The sequence below is a fragment of the Alosa alosa genome, chromosome 8, assembly GCF_017589495.1.
Source record: "Alosa alosa isolate M-15738 ecotype Scorff River chromosome 8, AALO_Geno_1.1, whole genome shotgun sequence".
NCBI lineage: Eukaryota > Metazoa > Chordata > Actinopteri > Clupeiformes > Clupeidae > Alosa > Alosa alosa.
This window is the reverse complement of record NC_063196.1, coordinates 30,666,636-30,685,123: the sequence shown is the minus strand read 5'-3', so window position 1 is coordinate 30,685,123 and position 18,488 is coordinate 30,666,636. Positions and strand designations below refer to the sequence as shown.

At 42.1% G+C, this 18,488-nt stretch overlaps 3 protein-coding genes and 4 non-coding genes across 10 annotated transcripts in view; all 7 read left to right on the top strand.

Annotated features, from left to right (window-relative positions):
- Positions 1–37: 37 nt before the first annotated feature.
- On the top strand, positions 38–4,260 carry rps7 (ribosomal protein S7). The gene is made up of 7 exons (XM_048250413.1): positions 38–90; positions 828–911; positions 1,031–1,102; positions 1,599–1,742; positions 2,477–2,541; positions 2,969–3,119; positions 4,143–4,260. The coding sequence occupies exons 2-7, from the start codon at positions 837–839 to the stop codon at positions 4,218–4,220; spliced, it is 585 nt and encodes a 194-aa protein (XP_048106370.1). The 5' UTR covers positions 38–90; positions 828–836; the 3' UTR covers positions 4,221–4,260.
- On the top strand, positions 1,249–1,472 carry LOC125299934. Its single transcript, XR_007194476.1, has one exon. It is a non-coding gene; the product is annotated as a small nucleolar RNA SNORA73 family (small nucleolar RNA).
- On the top strand, positions 2,173–2,395 carry LOC125299931. The gene has a single exon (XR_007194473.1). It is a non-coding gene; the product is annotated as a small nucleolar RNA SNORA73 family (small nucleolar RNA).
- On the top strand, positions 2,658–2,880 carry LOC125299932. The gene has a single exon (XR_007194474.1). It is a non-coding gene; the product is annotated as a small nucleolar RNA SNORA73 family (small nucleolar RNA).
- Positions 3,164–3,386, top strand: LOC125299933. The gene has a single exon (XR_007194475.1). It is a non-coding gene; the product is annotated as a small nucleolar RNA SNORA73 family (small nucleolar RNA).
- Positions 4,261–8,542: 4,282 nt separating the features above from the next.
- On the top strand, positions 8,543–15,834 carry allc (allantoicase). Of its 3 annotated transcripts, none has more exons than XM_048250611.1 (12): positions 8,543–8,652; positions 9,292–9,415; positions 9,530–9,580; positions 9,691–9,778; positions 10,164–10,283; positions 11,930–12,009; positions 12,538–12,670; positions 13,283–13,438; positions 14,127–14,200; positions 14,608–14,716; positions 14,969–15,096; positions 15,555–15,834. In XM_048250611.1, exons 2-12 carry the CDS (start codon positions 9,326–9,328, stop codon positions 15,735–15,737), a joined length of 1,212 nt encoding a protein of 403 aa, XP_048106568.1. In that variant the 5' UTR covers positions 8,543–8,652; positions 9,292–9,325; the 3' UTR covers positions 15,738–15,834. The 3 variants fall into 3 exon arrangements, with proteins under 3 accessions (XP_048106568.1, XP_048106567.1, XP_048106569.1); XM_048250610.1 differs by having other exon boundaries at positions 9,195–9,415; XM_048250612.1 differs by lacking the exon at positions 14,969–15,096 and having other exon boundaries at positions 9,195–9,415.
- Positions 15,835–16,007: 173 nt separating this feature from the next.
- The window catches only part of LOC125299473 (doublecortin domain-containing protein 2-like), a 9,431-nt gene continuing 6,950 nt past the window's right edge, over positions 16,008–18,488 (top strand). For both annotated transcript variants that reach the window (XR_007194370.1, XM_048250754.1), the window contains exons 1-6: positions 16,008–16,452; positions 16,551–16,599; positions 16,837–16,913; positions 17,164–17,295; positions 17,509–17,658; positions 17,896–17,944. Coding sequence is in view for 1 of the 2 variants with exons in the window: in XM_048250754.1 (XP_048106711.1) it covers positions 16,166–16,452; positions 16,551–16,599; positions 16,837–16,913; positions 17,164–17,295; positions 17,509–17,658; positions 17,896–17,944 (744 nt within the window). In the remaining variant the exon portion in view is untranslated. The remainder of the gene's footprint in view (positions 16,453–16,550; positions 16,600–16,836; positions 16,914–17,163; positions 17,296–17,508; positions 17,659–17,895; positions 17,945–18,488) is intronic.

Here is an 18,488-nt window from a genome sequence, read left to right as displayed (position 1 = left end):
TCCCGGAATTTCCCATGATGCTTCTACGTCGTGCGCTTTTACGCAGCTCTCGCGAGAATACGTTCTCTTCCCAGGCCGTCGTTGTATGAGGTAGGTGAGGGGAATGTGAGCAGTGTGAATGATTTTTCTTTGAAATGGCTTTAAATTGCAGTATAAGGTGTGCTTTTGCATTAATACGATTTCATTAGACAGGGATACGTTAGATTATTTGAATCCTGTTATTGGATGGCAATTCTAGCACTTTGACAAACGAGAACTAGCGGGGCTGCTTCCGAAGAGGACTTGTGAAGAGTGCGTTATCAAGGCCCATGTAGTCGTGGGTGACAAAATGCCCCAGTTTGAGCCGTATAGCTAACTTACTTTGCGGTTTGATTGGAGTTTTATGTAGACGTTGGGACCGTTCAGCTTCCTAGTGTTGGCAAATGTCAAGAAGTAGTGTCCATGAATGTTCAGTAACGTTATCTATGCAGCAGGCTAGCTTAACTAGCCTCCTCGCTAAATAGTTAGCCATGCTATCTACACGAGTATGAGTAGGGTAAGTAACGTTATCTAAGTTAAGTGAATGTGACCACATGTGAAGAGCTTAGAATCATTCTAGGATTACAGATGTGTTGTGGCACTACAGCCATGTGCCATGCCTACGAATTGAAAGTAGGAAGCAACTTCTATGATGATCGTAACGTTAACGGGAGTCAAGCCGCACAGTAGCCTATGCTATTACAACTATCAGCTAATGTTAGCTAGCGAACCTAAGTAACTGAATGAATGTGTTACCGTGATATTTGTTGTGTGTATATATATAACAGGTTCTGTTTTATGTTTTACAGACATAGGCCATGTTCAGTTCTAGCGCGAAAATCGTGAAGCCCAATGGCGAAAAGCCAGACGAGTTCGAGTCTGGTATTTCCCAGGTAAGACCATTAACCTAATCCAACTTTGAAATTCCGTCTGTCAGACCTTAAGTGCGGTAGAAAAGTGACAAAACGTTACCTTGGCTACACATGAACATGATGGGGTGTTTTCTCTGCAGGCTCTGCTGGAGCTGGAGATGAACTCAGACCTGAAGGCTCAGCTGCGGGAGCTCAACATCACCGCTGCTAAAGTGAGTTGATCAGTCCAGTCCAACATCATGGCAAATCTCGACTACAGACATGTGTACCACCTCTACATCAGAAGTTGGATAGATATGATGATGCTGTTCTCTATACATTTGTTGGAGGCTTGATGCTAGTATCACTGTTGGTAACCCCAACGTGGATACCCTGTGAGGTTGCTCTCATATGGCTCTGTCCATGTGGCGTATGGGAGCGTAGCACACTGGTGCTGTGACGTATATTCCCGTTCCACGACGTTGGAGAGAAAGTCAGTCCCCAGCCTTCCAGGCTGGTGAGGGCAACGTTCTGTATATTCCTACATCTTCACCAGAGCCCTTTGGGCAGTTACTGGGGAGCTAAACCATGCAGTGCACAATCCTTGTTTGGTCTTTTACCAATCAGTTTTCTTTTCACTCAGCTGAGATCTGTTATTGTTGGTTGTTGGTAGTGTGGTTGATGGATAGTCTAATGAGACCTAATTTACCTGAAATAATTCTCTTACAGGAAATCGAAGTGGGTGGCAGCAGGAAAGCCATCATCATCTTCGTGCCTGTGCCCCAGCTGAAGTCCTTTCAGAAGATCCAGGTGCGGCTCGTGCGTGAGCTGGAGAAGAAGTTCAGTGGCAAGCACGTGGTCTTCATTGCTCAGGTAAGTTCTGTGCCATAGACCCCCCTCAGACCCTCAGTCCTGCTCTGGGTAGGAACCGCTACCCTTTTTGGGTTGATCTGATTCCATAGCATATCTTAGCATCAATTCTCGTGAGCTCAAACTTGCTGGCAAGCCCATTGTTGGTTATAGTAATCTGATCTCAGTGAAGGCTCAGCCTGCAGAAGTTACATTAGTGTAGTGTACATATATAACATTGGTATGTTGTGAAGGACTGCCATGTGATTTATTAGGAAGACGGGCATGAATGGTAGGAATGGGATCTGTGAATGACCATGGGTGGTAATCTAACCTTTATCCCAGTGGTCGCTGAGCTTGGTTATGATTTGAGATGCTGACACTGGTGCCCCTCCCATCTTCATGTTTGATGTGTATTTAAATTGTTTTCGAGATTTTTAAAATCTGTGAGGTACCAACGTGGATACCCTGTGAGGTTGCTCTCATATGGCTCTGTCCATGTGGCGTATGGGAGCGTAGCACATTAGTGCTGTGACGTATATTCCCGTTCCACGACGTTGGAGAGCAAGTCAGTCCCCAGCCTTTGGGCTGGTGAGGGCGGCGTTCTGTATATTCCTACATCTTCACCAGAGCCCTTTGGGCAATTACTGGGGAGCTAAACCATGCAGTGCACAATCCTCCCATCATTAGCTAGTTGTCTGTGTTGTATCATGTGTAAGATTTTGGTTCTAAAATGTAGCCATTCATTTGTTTTCCAGAGGAGAATTCTGCCCAAGCCAACAAGGAAAAGCCGTACAAAGAATAAGCAGAAGCGCCCAAGGAGGTGAGGAACATCTCAAAATTGCCTGAATACTCAGCATAGTGGTGGTAATTCAGTTCTGTTTCTAGGTTGCCTGAGTGACTTGTTTTATGAGATCTTTATGACTAGATTTGTTTTAACCAATGTGGATACCCTGTGAGGTTGCTCTCATATGGCTCTGTCCATGTGGCGTATGGGAGCGTAGCACTCTGGTGCTGTGACGTATATTCCCGTTCCACGACGTTGGAGAGAAAGTCAGTCCCCAGCCTTTGGGCTGGTGAGGGCGGCGTTCTGTATATTCCTACATCTTCACCAGAGCCCTTTGGGCAATTACTGGGGAGCTAAACCATGCAGTGCACAATCTTTCAATCAATCTTTTTTTAATGTTTAATGTCACCTGGACATAATGCATACTTTGACTTGCTGATCTAATGTGAGATTTGTTTGTTAGTCGTACTCTGACAGCCGTGCACGATGCCATCCTTGAGGACCTCGTCTATCCCAGTGAGATCGTTGGCAAGAGGATCCGTGTGAAACTGGACGCCAGTCGGCTCATCAAGGTCCACCTCGACAAGGCACAGCAGAACAATGTTGAACACAAAGTGAGTAGTTCTGTTTTCACAAGCTTTGTCCATCTAATGAAACCCCAACGTGGATACCCTGTGAGGTTGCTCTCATATGGCTCTGTCCATGTGGCGTATGGGAGCGTAGCACTCTGGTGCTGTGACGTATATTCCCGTTCCACGACGTTGGAGAGCAAGTCAGTCCCCAGCCTTTGGGCTGGTGAGGGCGGCGTTCTGTATATTCCTACATCTTCACCAGAGCCCTTTGGGCAGTTACTGGGGAGCTAAACCATGCAGTGCACACGAGCATTATAAATGGTGTAATAGAGTATTGGTTGTGTTAATGGTCCTGTTCTGCTGAATGTTGGCTAAGGAGATGCCATTTGTGGCTTGATCCATTTTTTTTTTTTTTTTTTTGGTCATTTTTCTCAATAGGTCATTCTTGAATGCTCAATCACAAGATGGTCACTATAGTACAAAAACCTGGGCTGTTGCTTTGATGAACTCTGTAGCATGAAACGGGACAAAAGGGTTCTCATAAGAGTAGTGGAGTTCCCACCTCCCTCAAGTCAATGCTCTCTCAGTTGGATGCAGTGTTGCACATGTGATTGACAGATGTCAAGGTAAATCCTGTCAAAGAAGAGATTGGCTATGTCGGCGAGTGACATAAGTTAACATAATGCAAAATGGCTGTTGGAAAATTCCAATATTCTTTAGCAGCCTATGGAGAGGGTAGATAGTATCAGTCTGCGTGTTTATACAGTTGACACTTTCGTATGGTGTATCAGAGATGACTTTGTGTGGGTAGTGGCCCCAGTGGCAACTCATTTCCATCGATCTGAGCAAAGGCATTTAAGCTTCTGCTGTCCACAGACCAGTTGCCTCAAGTTGAAGTTGTATACCCCAATATTATCTCTAGCACTGGACAAGGCCAATATAAGTCCTGGAGGTGTGCTACATTGATAGGATGTAGCAGGAAAATTTGACCATGAAGTGATTGCCTTCTCTGATTGTGACCATGGTGATGTCTTTGCTAACTTACCTGTGTTTTTCCTCTTGCAGGTGGAGACTTTCTCCGGTGTCTACAAGAAGCTCACAGGCAAAGATGTTGTATTTGAATTCCCTGAATTCCAGCTGTAAATGTGCAGATGACAAAATAAATTTGTTTACTGTCACATGACATTCTGGTTTTATTCCCAGGGTAAAATAGCCCTGCCCTTTATAAGTCTGTTGATTGCATGTAAAATCGTCATGTTGATCACCTTCACCTTAAAGGAGAATTCCGGTGTGATGTTGACCTAAAGTGTATTGAAACATGATACGAGTGTGAGCGTATGTCTCATAGCCCATCTCGGCTTGTCCCTGCACTCCAAAATCTGGCTAGTTAGCCGATGCTACCAACAGCTTTTTCAATAGTGGTGCTTGCCGGCATCGGGATGGGGCCATGCAAATAAATCACTGTTTTACACCCATTTACGAGGCTCAATGCATCTCCACACTTCATTGGTAGACTTCCAAAGGGCCCTGACATTTAAAACGAGACATTGAGAACTTTGAAAAAAAAAAGCACTGGTAGTTTACTTACAAGGCGATTTATAGACAGCATCTTCCGCGAAGTTTAAGCGTTTGCAGCCATCATGAATTTTAGTCCGATAAGTCAGCGGCGGTAAGAATGAACAGGTATGATAAGGGATCAGATTCCAAAATAATTGGGGTGGAAATGCATGGATTCCAGTTGCTGCTACTGGAAGAAACTGGAATCCATGCATTTCCACTGAATTATTTTGGAATCTGATCCCCTATCATACCTGTTCATTCTTATTCGATTACTTATCGTGACTAAATTCAAGATGGCTGCAAACGCTAAACTAAGATACTGTCTGTATAAATCATCTTGTAAGTAAACTACCAGTGCTTTTTCAAAGTTCTCACTGTCTCGTTTTTTTTTAAAATGTCGGGCCCTCGAAGTCTACCAATGAAGTGTGGAGATGCATTGAGCCTCGTAAATGGGTGTAAAACAGTGATTTATTTGCATGGCTAGCCCAATGCCGAAGCACCACTTGAAAAAGCTGTTGGTAGCATCGGCTAACTAGCACCAGATTTTGGAGTGCAGGGGACAAGCCAAGATGGGCAATGAGACATACGTTCACACTTGGTATCATGTTTCAATACACTTTAGGTCAATATCACACCGGAATTCTCCTTTAAAGACAGGGCCGATCTGTTAAACCACTACATGAAGTGGTCAGGGGGGTATTCCAAGTACGTGGTTTAGTGACAAACCTGGTTAAGTTAACTCGGAGTAAGTGGTTAACCTAATAGAAGAGCTGTATGTCTCCATTCTCCTAACACAAAAATGCCATAGGGCTCTTGTAGAGGGTTATCACGGAGTTAATATACCCAGGTTAGTAACTAAACCACGTACTTGGAATACCTCCCAGGTCTGCTTGTTTTAGGCTTGACTTTGTTCTCTCTTAGCCATGTCTCGAGACATTTTATTTAGTTTGTAAAGGTAATAATAACGATTGACCATCTTATAGCAACACTGCAAGTTTACCACCCTTTGAAAATGCTTTAATCAGGCAACTCGTTTTGTTATGTGAAGTGCATAAATGTGTAATTTCTGCCAATCATCCAGGATCTGCCTTATGTTGTCCTGTGATCCAAACTGGGGCAAAAAAAAGGACAGCACGGTCGCTGTATCACCAAAAGACATCAGTTCTGCAAGCTTCTAGTTATTATGCTAAGGAGTCTTTGGCTTTTTTTCCAAAGTTTTACATTTTAGATACTTTTAGTCTTAACGTAGTAAACTATCTAGCGTTGCTTTAATTTAACGGCGTTAAAGCAATTATACTTGGCCTATAAGCCTGATTTACATTTAAGGTATCAGTAAGAATTCCTTACAGCTAAAATGGCAAAAAGAAAGAAATATGCCCCTTGATGGGCAAGTCGCACAAGGCTGCTTGTAAAGATCTGGAAACAAATTAACTATCCATTGCTGTTACCAGGCCTGGTAAAGTATGAGATTTGTGTGGAAGCCCTATAGTAGTCTGGGAATTGTGCCAATTGCAAGACATGCACAAAATAGCTGACAGTGTGGTCATTATAAAAGGTCAGTATCTAAACAAAATAAACCCTTATGAAATTATTCAGTATTATTTCTAACTTAATTTGGGGGAAAAGTCTTTCAGAAAATGGCAAGTACCCAGTCCAGGGCTGGAAAGAGCAACTAATGCTAGAATGCTACCCATACATCAGAAGATTTGACAAGATTTGTAAAAGGTTCTTGAAAGATTGGATTCTTTTTAAGCTGTACTCAAAACGGTAGCCTACAATCTATCCCAAGTCTTGGTGTAAGGATAAATTGCATCACCTGGAAGGTGCAGTTCCTGAATATTCCTTTACATATACAGTTTATAAAATCTGGAGGCATTCTTATGTTCTTGCATTCTATCCAGTGTGTAAACTCAAATTTGCTCTTGGTACCAGCCAATGATAACTGTCATTGGTTCCAGTCCTCGCCGAACAGGAACGTTGCTGATTTGTACCAAAGGTACACTACCCAATTCAAGTATCCGGTGGAGCAATGCGCACTGATGGTGGCAGTGGGTATTACTCTAAGTCAGTGGTTCTTAAACTTTTTGTCTGGCGACCCCACAAAAAAGTATGGCGAGGTCTGGCGACCCCACTTTCCCCAAACCATTCTTAGTCCTTACTCAAATACCCCCCTCAAACGTTAACAACTAAATCAAGCAAAAACTAGAAAGCAAAGTCATTTGTTTTATTTACTCCATATGAACAAGAACCAAGAAAACCAAACAATCACGGTTAAACAAGTGTAGGCTGCCGCCTTATCAGATCAGAGTGCTATGTGCGTAGCGCGCGCACACACAAGCACGCACACACACATACACATGCAGCATTAGGCCTACAACGTTACATTAATTATATTTATGGCGATAACAATAACAATATATTTTTATTTCCCTTTTCTGGTTTACTATCTTTAACAATTTCAATGGGAAGGGTGGGCATGCTTCCGCGAACATAGCACGTTAATTCTAGGAGGAATGCTGCATACGGCGACACGGAGATTTTCTTCCACGGTGCTGAGCCGACATCTGAATTTTGAGAAGTCGTTTCATTTTGACAGGTTTTAAGCTCTCATTCGCCAGAACATCGCCGCAAATCACACATTGTGGGTGGTCGAGGTTATCTTTAACTTGGCAAGTGAATGCATATTTCAGAAATTCTTTCTGATAAAGCCGACGCGCCGTTTGTTCTTTTTTATTCTCACCGGACTGTAGACTTGTCCCATCTGAGGATCACGGAGGAGTAGACGCACTGGTAGATGGCACTTCCGAGCTTTGTTCAGTTTTTTAAGCAGCCACCTGTCCATTTTGGCTAGTAGGCTACCTATGTCTTTTGTTTTGTTTTACTTAAAATAGCGGGAACAAGAGTTTGCATAGTGGGAGCAGATAGTTTTTATTTTATTTTATTTTTATTTTATTTTATTTTATTTTATATTGTTTCTATCAGCGGACCAGTAGCCCATAGGCTGAACCAGATCTCGTTGAAAGACGAAAACATTTCTCTCTCTTTTAACTGTGTGTAAATAAGAAAAAGGCAGAAAAGGCCAATATTATTTCCCTTTGTTTCACCTAATAATAATTTCAGACTGAATACAGAAAATAATTGGCGACCCCCACGGAAGTTTTTGGCGACCCCTAGTTTAAGAATCACTGCTCTAAGTAGCCTAGTGTACAAAACACTTGGGGCCCGTCCCAATACCTCCCCTACCCCTAGATTCTTGCCCTAACCCTCGTTTTTGCGCGTGCACGTGTTAGGGTGTCCCATTACTTTAGGGAGCAAGGGGAAGTGCTACTTTCCCCTTAAAATAAACCCTTAAAATATAGCCAGGACCAATGCAGGCTTAAAACGAAGTGGGAGATGAAATTACCCAGGATACCGTGCGAGCTTAGTGAGTCGGTCAATTTTTTCATATATTTTCGCAAATAAGCATATTAAAATTTGTTGGAAATATGTTGGAATATGTTAGTTTGATGCACATCTGATGGACTGTTGAGTTTTGAACACTAATGTTAGAAAATATCTCACGAAGCTATCTAACGATGTTCATGCTATCTGCTGATTGCTTTGAGACTCTGCCCATCAAATAACGTTATAAATCAATAGTTTCGTCAATATTTAGGATGTGTGTTCTGGCGTTCACATGAACACGAATGTCTTTGTTGATTAACCAGACGTAGATAAACCAGTACAGCCCACACAACAATGACCGCTGGAACGGGCATGTTCCTGAATGAAAATAGTAGCAGGCTACTACCGGTAGACACGTCGGCACTGCGCGTGACGTAGGTGAGCATGTTCGCTACGCTAATTTGCATATAGTGGTGTCCCAATTCATAGGGAAAGATCTTCACCTCCACTTCCCTTGTCGAGGGGGCTTTAATGTTGAGGGCAATCAAAACCAAGTAGAAGTTTTAAGGGGGGGAGAAATGGGACGGGCCCTTGGTCATGCTGAGGATGCTGGTGGTGTGTACAAGACACTGTGAGTAGATACTAGCAGATTGAAGAGGGGTCATTGTATTGTTTTATGACATATTTGTGAATGTTAAAGATTTCAATACGGAGTTCTTGTGGCATTTTCAATTCTGTACTGTATTCTGTGTTTTGACAAAACAGCACAGCAGTGAATAGAAACTTCTTGTTATGTTTTTAATTGGAATGTTAACTAAATCATTTATTTACTTTATCTTAAATCCTTTAGGCCTACACAAATCAGCTTATTGATTTAGAATAATAACTGTAGTTAACAGATAAAGAAACAAACATTTCAGTAGCCTACAGTAATCATCACATTCTCCATTTGACTCATCAATTCAAAATTATGCTTTCAATGATTTATGCGGACATGTTTTAGATTACAATAGCTCTAACATAGGCCTACTCATAATTCACAATAAATGCTGAGGCACAGTGAGCACCATGTCACTTTAACGTGCTCAAATGTCTGAACTGAACTTTGGTCAGGTTCCACTTTCGGAACTTTGAGTTTGTAAACAGGACTATATCTGGTCTTGCCCTGTTCAGTACGAACAGAGCAAGCACCCACAATTATTGGTTGATGTAACGGATTTCTGTAAGGGTGGATTTGAAGGCTGTGGAGTGATCCTTGGAAGTTTTCCAGGATTATCTGATATCCGTTTGATACTCAACGAACCATGGCGACCAGGACAGTACAACAGACATCCTCAGGTCTCCCTGACTTCCTGCAGTTCAACGACTTGGCCAGCGAAACCGCTGGTGGAAAGGTGAGACATTAACAGCAGCCCACTACTCCATTTAAATCTAACTGGAGGGATGTACTCTGGATATTATGAGTAGTTGTGATAAATGAGTGGCTCATTTGTAGTCTGTTGTCTTAGGTCATATTTGCCACAGATGAGTGGTTCGCCCCTGCTCAAAACCTCTTGAAGGTGAAGTATGAAGTTCATCCTTTTCCCCCCCCCACTAAATTAAGTCTAGGTAGCATGCACTACTACTTTTCATTCATATAACATTTCACTCTGACATGGCTGTTTGGCAGAGAGAGACCCCTGAGTTCATAGCGACGGCGTTTACTGAGTTTGGAAAGTGGATGGATGGTTGGGAATCAAGGAGAAAGAGAATTCCAGGTAGATTCACATATTGGACACCATTAATACATCAAACTCAGCTTCATTTTGCTGTGCTGAGTTTTGTTTGCTGAGTCCCAGACACATTTCCCCATGAGGACATTAAAGTATATGCTATTTTTCACAGATATAGAAGAAGAGTAAAATAGTGTGGCAATGTACGCATTCTTAGTTGTGTTTCTATAGACCCTTTCAACAAGGTAAACAAAAACAATGCTTGAATGTTCTATTTGGGCCCCAATCTACTTCCTCTGCATTAAGATAACATATGGAATGTTAAAAAGGAAGTCTTGTGGGGCCAACTATGATGCTGATAATGGAACTCTCTTGAAAGGGTCCATAGACTGCTCTGGGACCTCATTTGTTTCTTGCCAACTCCTGACAGGGCATGACTGGTGTATCATAGAGCTGGGGGTGCCGGGGGTGGTGCACGGCATTGACATCGACACCTCGTTCTTCACAGGGAACTATGCCCCCTCTGCCTCTGTGCAGGCTGCATGTTTAGGTAAATACTGTGGCGGTCCCACTGCCTGATCTCATGCCCCATGGCAAGCTCACTGTTTGCACATGTGTGTTTTGGTGTGTTTTCTTCCTCTGTCCAAACTCACTGTCACATACAGTATATTCACATGCAGAGTGCGAATTACCCCACCATAATTGGGGGGTACTGCTCCTTCACTTCTTCTAACCATAATGGTCCATTACCATATCAATCCCCACCGTGATCGCCAAGTGCAACATGTGTTGTGCAACACACATACAAGGTCTAAACATGCGACAAACTGATAATCAGTAGGCTACAGAATATCTCATCGTTTTTATACTGTATATCCAAAAGAGAACTGTTTTGATCAACTCTGCCCTCTGCCCTCATCTTGTCGTCTCCCTGCGGCCTGCTCACGGCTTTTGTCCTGTGCCTCTCCTGTCTGCTGGTCCTTAACACATATTACACGAACAGTGTATAAAACCTAAGTGCACCTACACTTTTAATGTAATTGTTTGTAGATAAAAAATAGTTTCATTAAGATAGCATCAGGGTTCTCAGATGAAACTACATTTATCAAACTAAAAATAGGAAATAATAGAATGTAAAAACAATACCAACCAATTAAAAACAAATTCAAATACTAGCACATATTTAGCCTAGGCTACTTGGGTCTTTTTATGTTTCCACAGGTTTCACTGATGTAGGCTTAGCTACATCAGACCCTCTTGTGCATACCGGTAATATAAAAACACAGGATCTGTGACAAACTAATTTCAAAAGGGCACAATAATTTATTCAAGATATAATGAGAATGGATACCTAGGCTATGGAGTTCATCTCCTTGGAAATGACAATCGATTTTAACTCACCACAATGTAAAAGTTTATTTAAATAGAGAATTACATTGCTAACTAACCTTGGTAACTAACCAAGGTACACTTTACTAGCCTCAGTGGGTAAGTAGCAGGTAAGTAACCAGTAATTCAATGTATGAAGAGGTGACATGAGCTATGAAAGAAGAACAAACACGTTTATAAATGAAGGTTGTAAAATAACACATTTTCAACAAGCTAGACGTCAGTTAGCAACTTACATTTACCTATGCACGTCAGCAGCAAACCGAATTTAGCCTACTGGAGGAATTTACCTAGCGTTTTGTCATTCAATGTTGACACTTGCTCAGTTGCTTCTAGCGCCACGGTGGTTAAAAATGGTACGGTCCACAATAGGGGTTTCTGAAATCGCTTTACATAAAAATGTTCCTACAGTGAAAACAGGAGTTGACTTGTATTGTAACCTTAATGACATTTTTCACAATATTAGAAAAATGATCTGACCCCCAAAACTCTCTTTGGGGGGTAATATTACCCCCCAGTACCCCCTGTAATTCGAACTATGTTCACATGTGCTGTGTTCAGGGGAATACAGTTGAACCATTTTTAGATGTTTTGGCACCAATTACACTACCAATGGATGCAGTATTTGAGACATTTAATATGATGATGATATGACTGTGAAGAGCTTTGGGTGTCTTGAAAAGTGCTATATATACAGTGCTGTTGTTATTGTTATGGCTGGTTATTGTTATTGTTATATAAATATGGCTGATAGTGATCACTATAGGGTGGTAGTCTCAATTTACTCTCCTGTTTTTTGAATTGCAGAGAGGCCATCAGCTCTTAGTCTGGAGGGAGACCGCACTGGCATGGCAGCCTCTGAGAAGGAACTTAGACATGCTGCTGAGGTTCGACTGAGAGAACACATCCCGTCCGCAAAAATAGACCTCTGAAGTTTGCCTACAAAAATGACCCAAACCTGCAATCTTTGCCCATATGAGGAGATCTGGATTTCCTTATATGGGCAAAGATGGTACCCAGATCCCCTTATATGGGCAAATATAGTACCCGAATCCCCTTATATGGGCAAAGATGGTACACAGATCCCCTTATATGGGCAAATATAGTACCCGAATCCCCTTATATGGGCAAAGATGGCAGCTTTTGGGTCCTTTTTGTAGGTGAACTTCAGAGGTCTATATCTCTTTAATCTAATACTGATCCTGTAATGCTGTCTTATAAGTGAAGTTCTTCAAACGCTCAACCTCGCCTGAAAAGAATTAAGAGTAATGCATAGGATCTGACCTTTATATATATGGTTTGCATAGGATCTGACCTTTATATGTATGGTTTGGTTTCCTAAGTCAAATAAAGTGGGCACATCCTGTTGTCCTGTTTGACAGCACAAATAGTGATCACATATTTGTGATTGACAGCTGCATTCTGAGAATTGGGAGGAGCTTGTTCCTGTGACGAAGCTGAAACCAGGATATGCTGACTCCTGCCACAACTACTTCCATGTGAATTCTTCACGAAGAGTCACTCACGTCAGGCTCAACATGTACCCGGGTATCATGTGGCCTTGCGTGAATTCAAATTATTATTCATACCTTAAAACCTTAAAAGTGCTCTAAGCGATGTCATACGTTTTTAGGCTGAAACATTTTACTGTCACTTAGAGCAAACATCACCTCACCATCCACTAGCTGTCTGTGTCCTGAATACACTGTAAAAAAACACGATCTCTGTGGACAGCCCAGGCTCCAAAAGCAGCCACAAAAAACAACTTGGGCAAACCTTGCCCATAAAAACATAACAAACTGTTCCAGCAAATCACCGACGAGATAGGAGAGTTTCAATTGCATGGGAGGGAGGGTGAGGAAGTTAGAGCTCGCTCTCAGTTTTGTTTGAACATCAACAGAAGTGATGTTACCCGGCATCGCTTAGAGCGCCTTTAAACCTGCAGTACATTTGGTGAATCTGAAAGTACATAACAAGTGATGCATGGTTGTCATAAATGTTCTTATTTACTATAAATTGGTAAATTACTAACTTACTAATCCACCCTCTTAATGTTTGTATATGCATAATTAATTTAATTCATTCAACCTTTACTTATTATTGGAGGTTCATTGAGGGTATTCCATTTATAATGTGGTAATGTTTGTGTTGTGTTTGAAGACGGGGGCATCGCCAGGCTGAGAGTGTATGGTGTGGGACAGAGGGACTGGTCCACTGTGTCGTCCAGAGAGGAAGTGGACCTGGTAGCTCTGGTCAATGGAGGGGTGTGTCTTGGCTACACAGATGCCCACTTTGGCCACCCACGCAACATGATTGGTATTGACCCTTTCAACAATAAAAACAAAAACTATGCTTGAACGTTCTATTTTTTTGCCAATCTACTTCCTCTGCAATATGGAATGTTAAAACGGAAGCCTTGTGGGAACAACTATGATGCTGATAATGGAACTCTCTTGAAACGGTCAATATTATGCTCTTTAAAATGTTTCATGCCAATGGAGGAGTGTATATATGACTACCTCAAAGTGTTTATAGCAAACAGGAGAGTTCATCTTTATCCCCATATTTTTAAAATACATTGAAGATATTTTTCTCAGGTCAATTTCGACCCTTTTCAATTTAATTAACTTCATAAATGTTCAGTATTTTTTATTGGAATGAATCAAGTCAAATCTGCTATACAAACATAACAATAGCCTATGTCACATTAGGGAACAGGGCAGGGAAACATCTATTTCATGTTCCTATTATGTGTCTTATACATCTGGGAAACAAAGGACTCTGGGAACATGGGACATTTACACATGGCTGCGAAACCTATCTGGTGAGAGTAGCTCTCTTAAGTTCTCCGATTACCAGTAGCTCTCTGCTTTACCTAGTCCCAGATCACCGCAAACACCACGTCACATATACAGTAGTATGTTAAATGGGTAAAAATCCCATCCCACTCCACTAACAGGTTGGGATACATTTACAAAAAAAATGGACTTTTGGTGCCTTACAGGTTTGGGCCGAGCACCCAACATGGGAGACGGGTGGGAGACAGCAAGACGTCTGGACAGGCCGGCAGTGCTGAAGGTGAGCAAGCTCTCCAAGTCAAAGTCTTCTACTACTGTCAAAGAGATCTCTCTCTCTCCTTCTCTCTCTCTCTCACTCTCTCTCACTCTCTCTCAATCACTCACTCACACACACACACACACACAAACCCTACACATAAAAATCACAATGTGTTGACTTGTGTGGTTCTGTATTTCTGCTGATTGGCACCTGACCCGTCCATTGATGTCTATTAGACAAGAAGCCTAAAAATCAGACCTAAAAATCAACGCTTAAATATTAATCTCTGAAACGCTGGAGTCTGTTAACCAACGTGCATGGTCTGTTAACCAGCGTGCATGGTCTGTTAACCAGCGTGCATGATCTGTTAACCAGCGTGCATGGTCTGTTGTTTGAGGAAAGTGACCTCTGGGGTGGCTTGTCCACAGATGGATGGGCAGGGCATCCTACAAGTCCCCGGTTCAGAGTGGGCTGTCCTCAGGCTGGGTCATCCTGGAGTCATCCACAGCATCGAGATCGACACCAACCACTTCAAAGGTATCACGCATTCAATTGCACTCTAGGAAGGTTAAGGAAGGGGCCGGGCAATCAGTAAGAGGAGACTTCACCGTCTGCCATGTACTGACAGATTAGCCTGACATTCCATGTGACATTGATTGATATAGCTGATGCTACCGGATCCACACAAACAAACATGCAATATCCTATGTTTGTGTGAGATCCTGTTATCTTCTATCCTCGTGTAACTAAGGCGTTGTGCTTTCCTGCCTGCATTATTATTGGCTGCAGGTAATTTTCCAGACTCCTGTAGGCTAGAGGTGTGCCGTTTGACAAATGATGAGGAGCAGCAGTGTGTCAGCAGCAAGTGGAGAAGGGAGCCCCCTGGTGGATGGAGAATGCTACTGCCTCCACAGAAGGTGGTGAAATCACCAGCATAATATAACCTACTAAACGTTCAATGATACTAAATCGTAAAACAGCACTTAATATGCACACTTAGCCTTTGAAATTAGACCTTAGTGTGTAACACATTCTATTCAAGAATCTCCAGATTGTTGCTGTTCACTGGGTGCTTGACTAGTATTATGTTGTTTTTTATGTGTTTTAATTATTACTTTTTAAACACTTTTAAACTATTGCCATTTTATGTACTATTAGCTTGTGTGTTTTATGTTTTCTTTTTTATTCTTTACTTTTTAAACTATTCTTTGTCTATTGCCCTTCTATGCTTTTTATTAGCTATTCCTGTTTGCTTGTGTTTATGTAAGGCACATTGAATGACCTCTGTGTGAAATGCGCTGTATAACTAACGTTGACTTGACTTTCCAAAGTGACCTCAGCATGTGACAGTCTATACTACACTCTTTCCCTCCAGCTCCAGGCCCATCACCGACACATGTACTCCGGAGAAAGTGTGGTGCGCTGTGGCGCCGTCAGTCACGTGCGTCTGGTCATTGCCCCAGATGGTGGGGTCAGCAGGCTTAGGTTGTGGGGTAACATCACCTCAGACCCCTCTGCCCACTCTGTGAGACCAACAAAACCTGTCTCCAAACTGTGATTCAAGTGTTAATGTGTGTAGGTGTTACAGGTGACTGCAACGGCTAGTAAAAAGGTAACACTTCATATTTACAAATAAAAACGTTTCAAGTACCCAATATTGTGTCTGATTTTCTGCTTGCATCAAATTAACAATTCATCTTAAAAAATGCACAAAAGAGCACAATGAAAGAGAGATGGAAAAGATGTGCTTCGAACAGAACCATTGTGTTAGGATATTGTGACCTCACCCCATGTTCTACAACAGATTCCATGGTGATGTGTTCCCCAAGTGGTCAAACCCAGGGTGATGCGCGTGTAGGCTACCGGCATCGGATATCATGCTGTACAAGTACACCTCTGTTTACCTTCGGGTATCACCTGTCAATAAATCCATTTCATAATCCCTAAGTGATCAGTTTGCTCGTCACGCAGAGAGCGTCTTCAAAAATGGCAGGAGTCGCAAAAAGGCCCTCCCATGCGCGACTGTCAAAGACAGTGATGGTGTACAGAAACGGCGACGGTTATTTCCCGGGAAATAGGTTTGTGATCAATCCACGTCAACTGGTAACATTTGATAGCTTTCTCAATGCCGTGACCCGCGTGATCGCCGCTCCTTTCGGTGCTGTCAGGAACGTATATACCCCCCATGAAGGTCACCGGGTCTCCAGTTTTGAGACTCTGGAACATGGAGAAAAATACGTTGTTGGTGGATCTGAACGCTTTAAAAAACTGGAGTGAGTCCTTGAAAGTTTTTGTAACATCTTATTTACTATTGCCAAATCTTATGAATTAACTAATTTGCCCCTTTTCTTGTATTTTCTCGTATGTTTAGTTACATTAACATTACAATCAAGAAACCACAGCGGAAAACGACGGAAATGGTGAGTCAAATCTTTTTTTCCATTTAGATGCAAAACAGACAGATGTTTGAGACATAGGCTACATGTGTTAGGATGGAAAAACAAGTATACGCATTCCAGTTGTTGTTGGGTGTTCAAAAGCTTGTTCTGTAATTAGAACACCACTAAACGAGTTTGTAATCTTTTAAGAAAACTACTCCTTCAGTTCTTCAGTTGTAATGTTGCTGAATGTTTCTGAACTCCTGACGATTGTATCAGATTCAACCAGTGGTCCATAGCACAATCAATGTGCCTGCTCGCTGGAGGAGAATCTTGTATGAGCCTTGCACCATCAAGTGAGTACAAGCATGCCTTTACAAACACTCATATACTGTACTACAACATATTTCTGTACACTTATTAAGGGCTTATTTTGTTATCTTTTTATTAACTTCATGTGCTTTTGGAATGTGGCCTAAGGTTCTAGTTTTACATTGCATTGTCTTAATCCATCGGTCTAATGCTCTGTTTTAGTGATTGTAGTTTCACTGATAGCAGCACGCTCATATTGGCCGGCCCTGGTTGGTTGTGTGTTGATTTCCATAGTGTATTTACCAACGGAGACATCTTGGTGCCTGCTGTTCGAATTCTCCTCCCAAAATACACCCTCATGAGCTGGGATAGCGTCCTGGCCATGGTGACCGAGAAAGTGCATCTACACACTGGAGCTGTGCACAAGTAAGGGTGTGGACAACCTAATAAGTGATGAATAACAGAGATGCTTTTCATTAAAACCAGATAAAGCTGAATTTATGAATACCACCAATCAATAAATACCACTTTTCTCCAAATGGTTGGCTTAATAAAGTCAATCTAAAGAGACAACATACTGGTTTGTAGAGCTGTATTTGATTATCATGATGGCATGCTGGATTGTATGCTTTTCTCAAGACTATGCAGGCTGGATGGAACTCCCATAACCAGTTCTAGGCAGTTAGAGAACAACCAGTACTATGTTGGTGTGGGCATGGAACGGTTCCGTCTGCTACCCTACTTCCACTGGGTGCCTAGGAAGAACATCGTGCAAGAAGGCAGCATGCAGTGAGTTTCTTCCGCAAGCCTTTCCCTTTCACTGGCAATAAAATACTGTAGAACAGAACGTAGTATATAGTTACCAGATAGTATAGTGAATGCAGAAGGATGCAATACGGTATATGCTTTTAGGAACTACTCAGTTTTTTTGTACCTTAACTTTAATTTTAATTTCTGTTTCATCCCTGTTGTCTTTCCCTTGTCACCTTTCGACCTCCCTTCTTATCTTTCTGTATGGGACTGCAGTGATTTCCTTCCTCCTGCACCTAAGAAAGGAAAGAACAAAGGAGATTTGGTAAGTTCTCTCAAACAGCACAGACATGAAGATTCCCATTCCTTCACCGTTATATCTGTCACGGGTCAAATTCCTGACGTATATTTATCAGAGGGATACTCACACACTAACATCATGTGGTTTCATAGTTCATAGTTTTATAGTTGACACTTCACTCAGGAGAACAACACATCATTGGTCTCTCCAGTTGTCGTGGGTCTCTGTCCAATGCAGAAATCCACACTCTTGATGACTCACTCGCATAGGATTGTGTCACCACCCACTAGACTGACAGGCCGCCTGCATAGCTTTGACTAGTCATCTTTCATCATGTCTCCTATCAAACATTTAGGCTGTTCTGGCATTGATTTCAGCAAGTGCTGAAAAAATGGTATAGTCAAAGAAAGATAGCTATTTGCATGTTTAATCATAATCATTCCTCTATAATTCAGGTCAGTCAGGTGATGGCAAACCTGAACAGACCCAGACATTGGTGGCTTATAGGATAGTAGGCAATGTGTTGCAGAACTAAACTGAGGACAGAAATAGAGGGATTTGGAGAGGA